Source organism: Mobula birostris, chromosome 13 (assembly GCF_030028105.1).
Source record: "Mobula birostris isolate sMobBir1 chromosome 13, sMobBir1.hap1, whole genome shotgun sequence".
Lineage (NCBI taxonomy): Eukaryota > Metazoa > Chordata > Chondrichthyes > Myliobatiformes > Myliobatidae > Mobula > Mobula birostris.
In genome coordinates, this window is record NC_092382.1 from 4,286,985 (window position 1) to 4,300,666 (window position 13,682).

A 13,682-nucleotide genomic window follows, 5' to 3' on the forward strand; every position below is an offset into this window, starting at 1 on the left:
TCAAGTCCACACTGACCTATTATATGTCAAGTCGCATTGATCTGCACACCGACTAGATACATCCATACCCCTCTCATTCATGTACTTATCCAACTTGTTTTTAAATGTTCAAATCGAATGCAAATATACCACTTCCGACGGCAGCTCGTTCCGGACTCTCACCAGCTTCAGAGGAAGAAGTTCTCCCTCAAATTTTCTTTCATCTTTCCTCCTTGATCCATGACCTCTAATTCCGGTCTCACCCAACCTCAGTAACAGATGCCTGTTTGCATCTACTTTATCTGTACAATTTATAAACTTTTTTCCCTCTATCACATCTCTTCTGGTCCTCCTACACTCTATGACAGTCCTAACCTATTCAAACTTTCCCTATATCTCAGGCCCTCAAGTCCTGACAAAACCTTGTATTGTTTTTCTGCACTCGTTCAATCACATTGATATCGTTCCGAGAGGTAGGTGCTCCCATTGCTCCCAATTAGTCCCTGCAAGATCAAATTTGACATAGTATTCCAACTTCTGTCTTCAATACTTTGATTTATGAAATCCCATATTCTAAAGTTTTTAGCAGGACATCTACCTTTGACAAAACTTTTAAGAAATTTTGGATCGGTATTCCCTGATACCTTGTTTTTACCGCACCGCTCAATGCCCAACCAGTCAATGTCTTAATGTTATCGTGGCTTGGCCTCAAATAGTGCACACTTCACACTTGTCTTCATTAAATTCTATCTGCCGAACTCCATTCCACTTCTTTCCAGCTGTTCCAGGTCCCGCTGCAAGCTCTGATAAACTTCCTCGCCATTAATACGTTGATGTCATCCACAGATTTGCTGACTCTGTGTACCACATTGTCATCCAGAGCATTTATATACAGTATATGACATACAACACCAGGTCCAGTACAGATCCCTGAAGCACACCACTGGTCTAAGACCGCCAGTAAGTCAAGCAAATTTCTACACGAATCCAATATCTAAACTAACTTACTACCATGTCATGAATGCCAAGCAATTTAATCTTATTGACCAGGCTGCCATGAAGGACCTTGTCAAAGGCCTCGCTGAAGTCCATGTATACAACATACACTCACTTGCCTTCATTACTCGTTTGGTAACGTCATCGAGAAACCATAAGACTGGTTAGACAGGATATACCAGGTACAAATCAGTGTTGACTATCCCTAATGAATCCTTACCCATCCAAATACTCATATCCAGTCCTTCAGAATACCTGCCAATAACTTTACCATCACTGGTGTTAGGCTCATCAACCTGTAATTCCCTGGCTTTTTCTTACAGCCTTTTCAAACACCAGAACAACATTATCTACCCTCCAATACTTCCACATCTGACGTTCTAAATATCTTTACTGGAGCACCTGCAATCTCTGCACTCACCTCAGACAATTACGAAGGAAAACCTTGGGGATTTACCCCCCCTAATCTGACTCAAGACAGAAACCACCTCCTCCTCTGTAATCTGTATAGAGTCCATGATCTCACTGCTGTTTTGCCTCACTCTAAAGACGCTGGTATGTCTCCTGAGTAAATATAATTGCAAAAAATCAATTTTAAATCTCCCCCACCTACTTCGGCTTCATGCACAAATGCCCACTCTGAACTTCAAGAGGACCAATTTAGTCCGTTGGTATATTTTTGTTCCAAATATATTTCATGAAGGATTTGGGGATCTGTTTTCCCTTGTCTGCTAGAGCAAACTCATGCCGTACTTTCACCCTCTTGATTTCCTACTTTAGTAACTCTTGCATTTCTTGTACTCATCAAGTACCTCATTTGATCCTTCGAGCCTATACTTGTGATGTGCTCAGGGCCTTGATATCTCTAAAAAAACAATGTTCTCTAAACGAAGGTACCCCTGCCTTTTATTCTGTCAGGAACTTTCAAACTCTGTACTTGTGGTCATTTATGCATTTGAACTCTGTACTCTCAAAATATCAGTTTTGGAGGGTTCACACTTACCAAGCACATCTGTACCAGAAGACAACCAGTCCCAATCCACTTTCATCAGATCCTTTCTGGTACCATTAAAATTGGCCTTTCTCCAAATTAGAATCTTAACCCGAGGACCAGACCTATCCTTTTCCATAATGATATTTAAACTAATGGCATTATGATCACCAGATCCAAAGTGTTCTCCTGCACACACCTCTGCCGCTTGCCCTGTCTTGTTCCCTAATAGTAATTCCAGAATGCGCTCTCTCCAGTTGTGACCTGAGTATATTGATTACAGAAACTTCCCTGGACACGTTTGACCTGCACTATCCCATCCAGCCCTTTAACCCAGTGAGTCAGTCAATAAATGGAAAGTCAATTGTCTACCATCAGAATCTTATGTTTCTTGTTTCTGTGATCTCCCTGCACGTTTGTTCTTCTAAACCCCATTGATTATTGGGTGCTCTATAATATAATCCAACTAACATGGTCATCCCTTTCTTATTCCGTAGTTTCACCTATGTAGTCTCATTGGACCAGCTATCCAGTTTGTCCTGTCTGAGCAATGCAGTGACATTTTCTCTGACTAGTTATGCCACCCGTCCCTCTGTAATCCCTCCCACTCTATCGAATCATGTCTAATGCAACGGAACACTGGAATGCTGAGCTGTTAATCCTGCGCCTCCTCCAACCAAATCACAACAATGGTTACAATGCTGTAATTCAATGTGCTGATCCTCATGCTAGGCTGATCTGTCTTTCATACAGTACTCCTTGCATTGAAATAATACGTAGTTTGGGAAAAACGATTCTCATCCTTTAGTTTCCCGACTTTGTATGTTGGCTTAACAACATCTTTCCCACACAACCACTCCACCATCCATGCTGGTTCCTCACCCCCTGCAACTCAAGTTTAACACCTCCCCCTCCCCATGCAGCGCTAACAACCCTTCCCACAGGGGTATCAGTCCGCCTCCAGTTCGGGTGTAAAACGATCACAGGTGTCCAGGCCACAACTTCCTTGGAAGAGAGCCCAAACATCCAAACATCTGAAGCCCTCGGTCATGCACCATCTCATCAGCCAGACGTTGAACTGTATTATCGTCCTATTTCAGTCCTCCCCAGCATGGGGCACGGGTAGCAATCTTAAGAACACAACCCTGGAGTTCCTGCACTTCAGTTTAGCATCTAACTCCATGAACTCACTTTGCAGGACCTCATCACACTTACTACTCTTGTCATTGGTACCAACGTGGACCATGACCTCTGGCTGCTCACACTGCCCTTAAGAAAGTTTCAGACTCGAACTGAGATATCCCTGATACACCATCCAGAAATATTGTTCTCGTCAACAGAATCTCCAGTCTGTTTTCCTAACCGCGGAATTCCCCCTGTTAGTTCAGCTCACGCTTCTCACTCGTTCTGAGTCACAAAACCAAACTCGGTATCAGAGGCTTAATGACCGTGGCTTTCCTCTGCTAGGTCATACCCCGAAACAGAAATCTGTATACCTGTTACAGAGGAGTTTCCTGCAGTGGCTGCCTCTCAGTTACCTGTGTCCTGCGCCTTAGGTATAGCTCCATCCCTGTATAGCCTGTCAGTCAACCTCTCATCCTCTTGAATGATCCTGGGTTCAACCAGCTCCAGTTCCAATTCCTGATCACAGTCTGTAAGAAGCTGCAGCTGGATGCAATTCCTGAAGGTGTAGTTATCTGGGACACTGGCGGTCTCCCTGCCTTGCTACACGCAGTATGAAGAGCATTCCACTATCCTGCCTGGTATTCTCACTGTTCTAACCGTGAAAAGGAAGGGAAAATACTATCCAAAATCTACCTAAAGCCTCCACCTTGCCTCACTGAACCTTCTCTGACACAAAGCCTCAACTCCCCACTCTATCCCTGGCTCACTCACACTGTGTCTACTCCACTTAAAACTTGCCAAGCGGATGTTTCCCGACAATCTGTGGCGTTGAGAAGGACATGACTGACCCCCTCACTTCTTTTAAATTCTTTCCCCCACTATGAACACTTCAATGGCTGTTAGTGATTTGCGGCGAGCAGAATGCACTGGGTCAGTCCATGTTCAGGGTAGATTTGTACCCATCCCTCCGCTCCTCAATATATTCCCCATTGTTCATTACAGAGCGTGACTGAGCTGGCGGAGAAGGGAAACCGAGCGGGCGCTTCCAAACTCCTCCTGGATCTGGTGATGGAGAAGGGCTCCGGGGCCCGGAGGGTGATGTGGGAATCCTTTGTGAAACTACACCACCATTTACCGAAGCTGAGCGGAATATTGAATGAAATATGGGAACGTGGTACGGTGAACAATACACTGTGTGTCACAGATGTAAATGCTGATGAATTTACAGTATTACACAGAACAGACTTCATGCAGGTTAATCTGTTGAACAGGTGACAGCCAGTTCGCCTACATGGACACTGAGCGGGGTGTATCTGAAGTGCCGGTGCATCTGAAGGGTAAGAGATGGAACGGAAATCTCAAAGTCTTTATTTCACTCTGACAGTCTGAATACCTGTATTTAGAGGCCGGTTTAGAGACTGCCAGAGTCGGGAAGACAGGTTTTTGTTGCTGTGGCTGAAGGACAGAAAGCGATTTTCATTTGTCAAACACCCGACACCTTCCGGGTCTCAGGCTGTGCACCCAGAGGCCTCTACGAGTTTGATAAACAGACATTCCAGTCAGTCAGAGATGAAACCACGGCGTTCCCCTTTCTGTAGGGCCGAATATCCTGGGATCTGACAAAACTGAAGGCAAACCATTCCAATTGGAACATCCAACTTCAGCAAGGGAAATCTCATACCTCCGATCCAAAGCGAAGCCGAGAGTTGTTGTTATTCCTCCAAAGCCCACAAGACGTAGCAGCAGAATTAGGCCATTCAGCCCATCAGTCTGCTCCGCCATTGCATCATGGCTAATCCCAGATCCCAGTCAGCCCCATACACCTGCCCTCTCGCCATATCCTTTGATGCCCTGACCGATCAGGAACTTCTGCCTTAAATATACCCATGGACTCGGCCTCCACTGCAGTCTGTGACAGAGCATTCCACAGATTCAGTACTCTCTAGCTAAAACGAAATCCTCCTTACCTGTTTTAAAGCATCGCCCCTCAATTTTGAGGCTGTGCCCTCTAGTTCTGGATATCCACCCTGTCTGGTCCTTTCAACATTTGGTAGGTTTCAAACACATTCCCTCGTATTCCTCAAAATTCCGGTGAGTATAGGCCCAAAGTTGCCAAAACACACCTCATATGTTAACCCCTTCATTCCCAGAATCATCCTCTTGAATCTCCTCTGGACCCTCTCTAATGACAACACATCTTTTCAGAGGTATGGGGCACAAAACTGTTGACAATACTCCAACTGCGGCCTGAATACCGTCTTGTAAAGGCTCAGCATTTATATTAGATGCATCATCGAACATTTACAACACTCTATTCCATCTGCCACTTTTTGCCCATTCTTCCAATTTGTCTCAGTCCTGTTGCAATCGCACTACCTACCCCTGCACCTATCTCTGTATCATCCTCAAACTTTCATTCCATCGTCTACATCATTGACAAACAATCTGAAAGCCAGTGGTCCCAATACTGATCCCTGTGGAACAGCACCAGTCAATGGCAGCCGACCAGAAAAGGCCCCTTTTATTCCCACTCGCTGCCTGTCAGTAATTCCGCGACACATGCCAGTATCTTTCCTGTGACACCATAGATTTTTATCTGGTTAAGCAGACTCATGTGCGGCACCCTATCAAATGCCTTCTGAAAATCCAAGTAAATGCCATCCACTGACTCCTTTGTCCACCCTACTTCTGACTTCCTCGATGAATTCTAACAAAACCCACGCTAACTTACTTTGTCATTAGTCTCCAAGTACCTTGAAATCTCAACCTTAATAGGAGACTCCAACTCTTTCCCAATCACCGAGGTTTGGCTAACTGGCCTATAATTTTCTTTCTTTTGCCCTCTTCCCTTCTTAAAGAGTAGAGGTACAATTGCAATCTTCCAGTCCTCCAGGACCATGCCCGAATCAAGTGATTCTTCAAAGTTCATGACCAATGCACCCGTCAACTCTTCAGCATCCTCTCTCATGACTGTGGGATGTAGTCCATCTGGCACAGGTGACTTTGCACCTTAAGAGCTTTCAGTATGCGAGAACTTTTTAATTTGTAATAGAATGGCACTCACTCCTACTGCCTGTCACTCGCAGACCACTTCACGCTGCTAGCGTCTTGCACAGTGAAGATATATGTAAAGTACACATTAAGTTATTCTGCCATTTGTTTGTCCACCATTACTATGTCACCAACATCATTTTCCAGTGTTCCAGTATCAACTCTCACTTCCTTCTTACTGTTTATATAACTGAAAAAAGTGTTTAGTGTTTATTATCCTGCTTTATATTATTGGCTTTTCTGCCCTCATATTTCATCTTTCCCCTTCTTATAGCTTTTTTAGTTGCCTTTTGTTGGATTTTAAAAGTTTTCTATTCATCCAACTTTCCCTCACGTTTGTTGTTTTGTATGCCCTTTCCTTGGCTTTAATGTAGTCTTTAAATTCCTTTGTCAACTATGGTGGCCTATACGTGCCACTTGAGAACCTCTGCCTCTGTAGCCCATATCTATCCTGCAACTTGTGACCTGTTCCCGGAAGCATCAGCCAGCTCAGCTCTGCCGTCATCTCCACTGGTATCCTTCTCCAATCTACCTGGGTAAGCTTCTCTCTCGTGCCTCTGTAATTCCCTTTATTCCATTGCGATACTGATACTGTAAGTTATGCTTCTCCCTCTCAAACTGCAGAATCAATTCATTCAAATGATGATCACTACCTCTTAAGGGTTCTTTTACATTAAGCTCCCTCATAGGATCAGGGTTATTGCACAACACCCAATCAAAGATAGCCCTTCCCTGAGTATTCCTAAGCACAAACTGCTCTAAAACGCTAACTCATCGGTATTCAGTAAAATCCCTCTCTTGCGATCCAACTCCTGAAGTTTGTTTGATTTTCTTATTCCGCGTGCATATTGAAGTCCCCCATTACAATTGCGTCATCACATTTATTACATGCCTTTTCCAGCTCCCTTTGCAATCTCAACCCCACACCTTCGCTACTATTTGCAGGGCAATAAAGGATTCCCATAAATCTTTTTTTTTTTAACCGTTGCGGATTCTTATGTCCACCCACAAAGATTCAACATTCTCTGACCCTATGCCATCACTTTTCTAAAGATGTGATTCTATCTCGAACCAACACAGCTACAATACCACCGCCTATGCCTTCCTGCCTGTCCTTTCGACAAGACGTACATCCTGTACCGTTAAGCTCCCAACTGTGGTCTTCTTTCAGCCACGACTCAGTGATGCCCGCAACATCATACCGACCAATCTCTAATTGCGCCAAGCGTTCGTCCAGCCTATTCCGAACGCTGTGCGCATTTAAATACAATGCGTTCAGTCCTGCATCTGCGTCCTTTTGAATTTAGTCTATGTGGTCCAATTGAACACTTTGCTCTGTCCAGATTTGAACCCAGTCATTGGCTTGTCCTTCCTTACATTCATGTTACACCCATCGTCTACTTGTAAACCTGCTGGTTCATCCACAACTCTATCGTCCGAGTTCCAATCCCCCTGACATTTTAGCTTAAAACACTCCCAACAGCTCCAGTAAATCTGCCCGTAAGAATATTGGTCCTCATCGGATTCACGTGCAGCCCATCCCTTTTCTACAGGTCTTACCTGCCCCAGAAGTGGTCCCAATTATCCAGAAATCTGAATCACTGCCCCCTGCTCCAAATCTTCAACCACAATTTCTCTGCCACCTCATTCTACTCTTATTTCCACTGTCAGGTGGCACAGGCAGCAATCCTGAGATGACTACATTTGAGGTCCTGCTTCTCAGCTTTTTACCTAACTCCCTATGTTCTGTTTTCCAGACCTCCTCCCTTTTCTCTTCCTATGTCGTCGGTACGAACGTTTGCCCCGACCTCTGGCTGCTCAACATCCTTTCTCAGGATATTGTGGACGCGTCCAGAAACATTTCGGACAAAGGCACCTGAGAGGCGAAGACCATCGGTGTTTCCATTTTCTGTCCACAGAATCGCCTCCCTGTCCCCCTGACTATAGAGTTCCCTATTATCGCTGCCATCCTCTTCAGCTTCCTGCTCTTCCGCACATCATCGGGGAATTGCCTGAGGTCATGTACCAGCTCCTCAGAGAATAAGAGACAGTAGACTAGTGCGGGGTGTGTTACATTGAGACTGGTACAGCCTGGAGAAGGAAACAGAAATAGTGTTCCTTTTCTGTGGCTCAGTACTGACAGCGTAATCCTAAAGGACTGTCAAGAACATGGGGTCCATTGTGAGAAAGGTAAAAGTCAGTAGAGCAAGTAGATGCCCCCCTCCCCCCACTGTTACCGTCTGCAGTGTTGCCCAGTTCAGCAGAAGCTGAGCAGTGAAAGCGGTGAAACCAGCCGCTCCACACAACACTCTCCTCTCCAGAATCATGTGTGCACTTGGTGCTCGCTGGAACACCGGGGAATCTGCAAACTACGAACAGAGGGGAGAGGGGAGCCTTTCACAGTGAAACTGAATCAGATCAGAAATGTTTCTGGGCCATCGTTCATTCTCAGACACTCTTAGCTCTGACCTCCCAATTTTACCCAAACAATGCCTTTAACAAGTTTTTTTATTTTTATTGAAGAAAAACTGTTGTGTGCTCCATGTTCATCAGATTGGGCATTGACAACCTATTTCTGTCCATCCAAAGATGTTCAGCAGAAACACAAGGAGACCCTGCGGGCACAAACTGAAACACTGAGAGCGAACACGATCCTGATGAGGGAGAAGGTGAAGGTTTTCCAGCTGGTTGATCGATACGCTGAGCTCACGGTCATTTCTACTGTCCGAGATCGGAGACTGGTGGAACATGAGCTGCTGGCAAGAGGCAGAGACCACGAGGAGTGGAGAGAAAAACATCTCCGCGGACAGCTGGAAAAAATCCGCACTGATCAATTATTTACGAGGAGTTTTCTGCAAAAATTTAAAAGATCTGTCTTTGGAAACAAAACAGGCATGTCCGCAGCAGTGGCCGGAGTCCCGGGAATCGGGAAAACAACAATGGTACAAAAGATTGTTTATGACTGGGCCACGGGGAAAATATACCAACAATTCCAGTTTGTCTTCAGTTTCAAATTCCGAGATTTAAACTCCATTAACTGCAGAATAAACCTGAAGGAACTGATTCTGGATCAGTATCCTTACTTTGGGAATTCCCTGAGAGAGGTCTGGAAGAACCGGGAGGGATTACTGTTTATATTCGATGGATTGGATGAATTCAAACACAACGTCGACTTTGCTGACGGTCAGAGAGATACAGAACCCAAGCACCAGTGCCCAGATCCCGAGTGGTGGTGTGAGGTGTCTGACATTGTGTACAGTTTAATCCAGGGCAAGCTGCTCCCAGGGTGTTCAGTGCTGGTGACCACTCGCCCCACTGCGTTACATTTATTGGAAAAGGCAGACATCGGTGTCCGGGCTGAAATCCTGGGATTTGTTGGTGAGGAACGGAAGGAATATTTCTTCAGGCATTTTGAAGATCAGACGGTGGCAGAAGCTGTTTTCAAACACGTGAAGGAGAACGAGATCCTGTACACCATGAGCTACAACCCCTCCTACTGCTGGATCCTCGCTCTGGCACTGGGCCCCTTCTTCACACAAAGAGTCAGGGACCCGCAGCGAGTTCCCAAGACCATCACCCAACTGTATTCCTACTATATTTACAACGTCCTGAAAAACCACGGCCGTGAGATTGAGAACCCCCGTGATGTGTTTCTCAGGGTTGGTCAGATGGCCTTCAGAGGAGTGTCCGCGAAGAAGATTGTGTTTACAGATGGAGATTTAATCAACTACAATCTGCAGCCTTCCCAGTTCCTGTCCGGGTTCCTGATGGAGCTTTTGGAGAGAGAGGATTCTGCCCAGAGCGTGGTGTACACATTCCCACACCTCACCATCCAAGAGTTTGTAGCTGCAGTCGCACAATTCCTGAATCCACATCCCGGGGATATCCTGAAATTCCTCACTGAAGCCCACAACACGACAGATGGGCGATTTGGGGTATTTCTCCGTTTTGTTGCTGGTCTCTCCTCTCCAATTACAACTCGTGGCCTGGAGGAGTTTCTGGGTCCATTTCCTCATCAAACAACCTGCCGGGTGATTGACTGGGTGAAGGAGGAGGTTAAACGCCAGAGTGGAAACACAAGGAGTGAAGCTGGTAAAAGGAGCCTCCTGAACACATTGCACTACCTGTTTGAGTCTCAGAATAGTGGACTGGCTCAGGCTGCACTGGGATCTGTGGAAACACTTTCATTCAGTGGAATGACACTGACCCCGATTGACTGCGCGGTCCTGTCTCATGTCATCGGACTCTGTGATACAATAAAACACCTCGACCTGGAGAACTGCCACATTCAGTGTGAAGGAATCCAGCGGCTGGGACCCGGGCTGCACAAGTGCCAGGAGTTGAGGTAACTTGATTTATCTTTCACTGTGAGCTGTGAAAATGTTCCATTGTGTTGCTTCAATGTTAAGGGATTTGGTTAAAACTAGCAAAATCAGATTGTGATGAATTGTGACAAATGCCCGGGGATCAGTCAGTAATTCCCCAAGGACAGGAGGGTTCTGTGGTTCCTTGTGAAGGGATGTTGGAGACTTCATCAGATCAGTGAACAACGGCCATTGGTTTAATGGTAGTAAATCACAGGAATGGCCGTGTTTCTCGCTGCCTGTGACACGTCCATTGACAATGTTCCTTCTCACTGTTACCAACACTGACTGCAGCAGGTGGGTCAGAGATTCACACCCCCTTCCCAGTGAGGGACAAGAGACCGTCAGCAGACTGTCCCAGTGAGAAGGAAATAAATACCATTGTGAGATTGTCCTCCCCTGCCCTTCCCCGTGTGTGACTATCACCATCAGTCCACCTGTGTGACTGTGCTGACTACCAGATACCCAGAACCCATGGGCGCATCTCCACTCCCGATTGTGGGCCTCAGTTCAGACACACCCCTCCCGTACAATCTGTGGAAATATCCGCCGTTTGAATCACTTTGTTCATCAATTTGTCTGTTTGTGCTTAGACTTGGGGAGAATAAACTGGGAGATTCAGGAGTGAAAATGGTGTCTGCGGCTCTGAGGAACCTGGACTGTAAAATACAGACACTGGGGTAAGTACCAGACTGTGGGAGATTGTGTTTACAGTCACTGGGTGTCTGACACTGAACATTATTGTGATCATTAAATGTGTTACTTATAAATACTGGGGATTTGTACCATCTCCTGTCTCTCTGTGTCCCTCACCCTCACTCTCTCTCACCTACAGTCTGGACAAAGTCGGTCTCACAGATTCTGGTGCCGAGGATCTCGCCTGCGCTCTCAGTACAAACCCATCACTGACGGAGCTGAACCTGGGTTTTAATAAACTTGGAGATTCAGGAGTGAAACTGGTGTCTGCGGCTCTAAGGAACCCGGAGTGTAAAATACAGAAACTGTGGTAAGTACCAGACTGTGGGAGATTGTGTTTACAGTCACTGGATGTCTGACACTGAACATTAATGTGATCAGTAATTGTGTTACTGATAAACACTGGGGATTTGTACCGTCTCCTGTCTCTCTGTGTCCTTCACCCTCACTCTCTCTCATCTCCAGGCTGGGCGGTGTTTGCCTTAAAGACTCTGGTGCCGAGGATCTCGTCTCCGCTCTCAGTACAAACCCATCACTGACGGAACTGGACCTGGGTTTTAATAAACTGGGAGATTCAGGAGTGAAACTGGTGTCTGCGGCTCTGAGGAACCCGGAGTGTAAAATACAGAAACTGTGGTAAGTACCAGACTGTGGGAGATTGTGTTTACAGTCACTGGGTGTCTGACACTGAACATAATGTGATCAGTAATTGAGTTACTGATAAACACTGGGGATTTGTACCGTCTCCTGTCTCTCTGTGTCCTTCACCCTCACTCTCTCTCATCTCCAGGCTGGACAGTGTCGGTCTCACAGATTCTGGTGCCGAGGATCTCGTCTCCGCTCTCAGTACAAACTCATCACTGACGGAGCTGGAGCTGGGATTAAATTCGCTGACAGACCGATCTGTCCCCGCTCTCCGCCGCCTCATACTGACCCTCCCGAGTCTGGAGTGGATCTGGTGAGTATTTGTGTTAATGTTCAATGTGATAAAATATCAGCGAATCCGCGGGTTTTCTGGTGATATTTGTCTGCGAGTGCTGTTGAAACATTAACCCCAGTCCCCTGTTACCGACACTGTTATATAATCTGTTTATTTCGTCTTTATTTCCCTGCTGTTTCAGGCTGGGGAACAATGAGTTCAGTGAGACTGGGGAGAAGGAACTGAGATCTCTGCAGGAACCCAGACCCGGACTGACAGTGACTGTTGGAACATCTGAATGTGTGAACATCCCCGCCCGCGGGATGGGGTCATTTTGGCCGATTCCCCGCCCTCCCCTTTAACTCCTGCCCTTACCTTTAATGGCCGCGCGCCGGCTTTAATTCCCAACGTTTCTGACGGAGCTGACTCCCGTTCAGCGCTCTGTGACTTCGGAAGCGGTCCCTCAGTGACGTATTTCCGCCTGTTGTCCAACGGCACAGCTTCCGCCGGATGTGCGTGTTCGAGACTCCCCCACGTGAGACCCCGGGGAATTACACAGACAGGAAGAGACCGGTGGCCGGGGCTCAGTCTGGGACACCGGTGTCCCGGGGTGGGATTATCCCGGGAGAGAATCCTTTTGCTCCCTTTGCTGAGGACGGTGCATTCGGCTGTCTGGCTGATATAATGATGTTAAATTGACAAATACCTCGGCAGTGACCCTGGATCTGCAGCGATCTCGGACACGACCCTAAAGTGTGATTTTGTAATCATCGGTTCCCCGATGCAGAGTGACGGTGAGAAACGGGACTGATTATTCAACCAGTCTCTCATTGTCACCGGACAGTTAACTGTGTGTGACTGTGAGTGAATCGGGAGCAGCTTATTTATTTTCGCACGTCAGCAGCTCACACATTGTTTAATTTACATTTGTCATGATGAAATCAATAAGCCGCTGTAACTTCCTGTCTTGGTGTTGGACTCGAGTCTCACTAGAGGAGAAACAGTGACCTGGGGTTCCTGCTGCCCCCCGCACCCGGTGTACTGCAAGAATGGGTCTGAGCTCCTCACACTGGTACAGCAGCCTCTCAGCTCCAAGCTCAGGGATGTCAGTAAAATAGTGTCTGGTCCCCAGGATCTCTTCACTCCCCATCCCCATCCAGGCTGACCACTGCTTCCTCATTCCCCAGATACTTACACTACCCTGACCTCCACCTCCCTGCGCACTCTCCTTGCTCTCGCAGAAAAAAAAACGACAAAGGAGATCAGAAAATGCAAACACGGGGAAATCTGCAGATGCTGGAAATTCAAGCCACACACACAAAATGCTGGTGGAACTCAGCAGGTCCGGCAGCACCTATAGGAAAAGGTACGGTTGACGTTTCGGGGCGAGACCCTTCGTCAGGACTAACTGAATGAAGAGATTTGAGAGGGGGAGGGGGAGATTCAAAATGATTGGAGAAGACAGGAGGGGGAGGGATGGAGCTGAGAGCCGGAAAGATGTTTGTCAAAATGGATACAAGGCTGGAGAAGGGAGAGGATCGTGGGATGGGAGGCCAAGCGA

The 13,682-nt window shown here is 46.7% G+C and overlaps 2 protein-coding genes across 2 annotated transcripts in view; one reads left to right on the forward strand and one right to left on the reverse strand.

The window, feature by feature from the left end:
* LOC140208265 (uncharacterized) overlaps positions 1 to 13,682 on the reverse strand; it is a 515,327-nt gene that overhangs the window by 307,184 nt on the left and 194,461 nt on the right. The gene's annotated exons all lie outside the window — the stretch shown is intronic.
* Positions 1 to 13,682, forward strand: part of LOC140208267 (NACHT, LRR and PYD domains-containing protein 3-like) — a 44,688-nt gene that overhangs the window by 28,132 nt on the left and 2,874 nt on the right. The window contains exons 4-11 of the mRNA XM_072276836.1: positions 4,094 to 4,265; positions 4,363 to 4,428; positions 8,732 to 10,487; positions 11,100 to 11,186; positions 11,342 to 11,512; positions 11,668 to 11,838; positions 11,993 to 12,160; positions 12,324 to 13,487. Coding sequence (XP_072132937.1) covers positions 4,094 to 4,265; positions 4,363 to 4,428; positions 8,732 to 10,487; positions 11,100 to 11,186; positions 11,342 to 11,512; positions 11,668 to 11,838; positions 11,993 to 12,160; positions 12,324 to 12,483 — 2,751 coding nt within the window. The 3' untranslated portion in view covers positions 12,484 to 13,487. The remainder of the gene's footprint in view (positions 1 to 4,093; positions 4,266 to 4,362; positions 4,429 to 8,731; positions 10,488 to 11,099; positions 11,187 to 11,341; positions 11,513 to 11,667; positions 11,839 to 11,992; positions 12,161 to 12,323; positions 13,488 to 13,682) is intronic.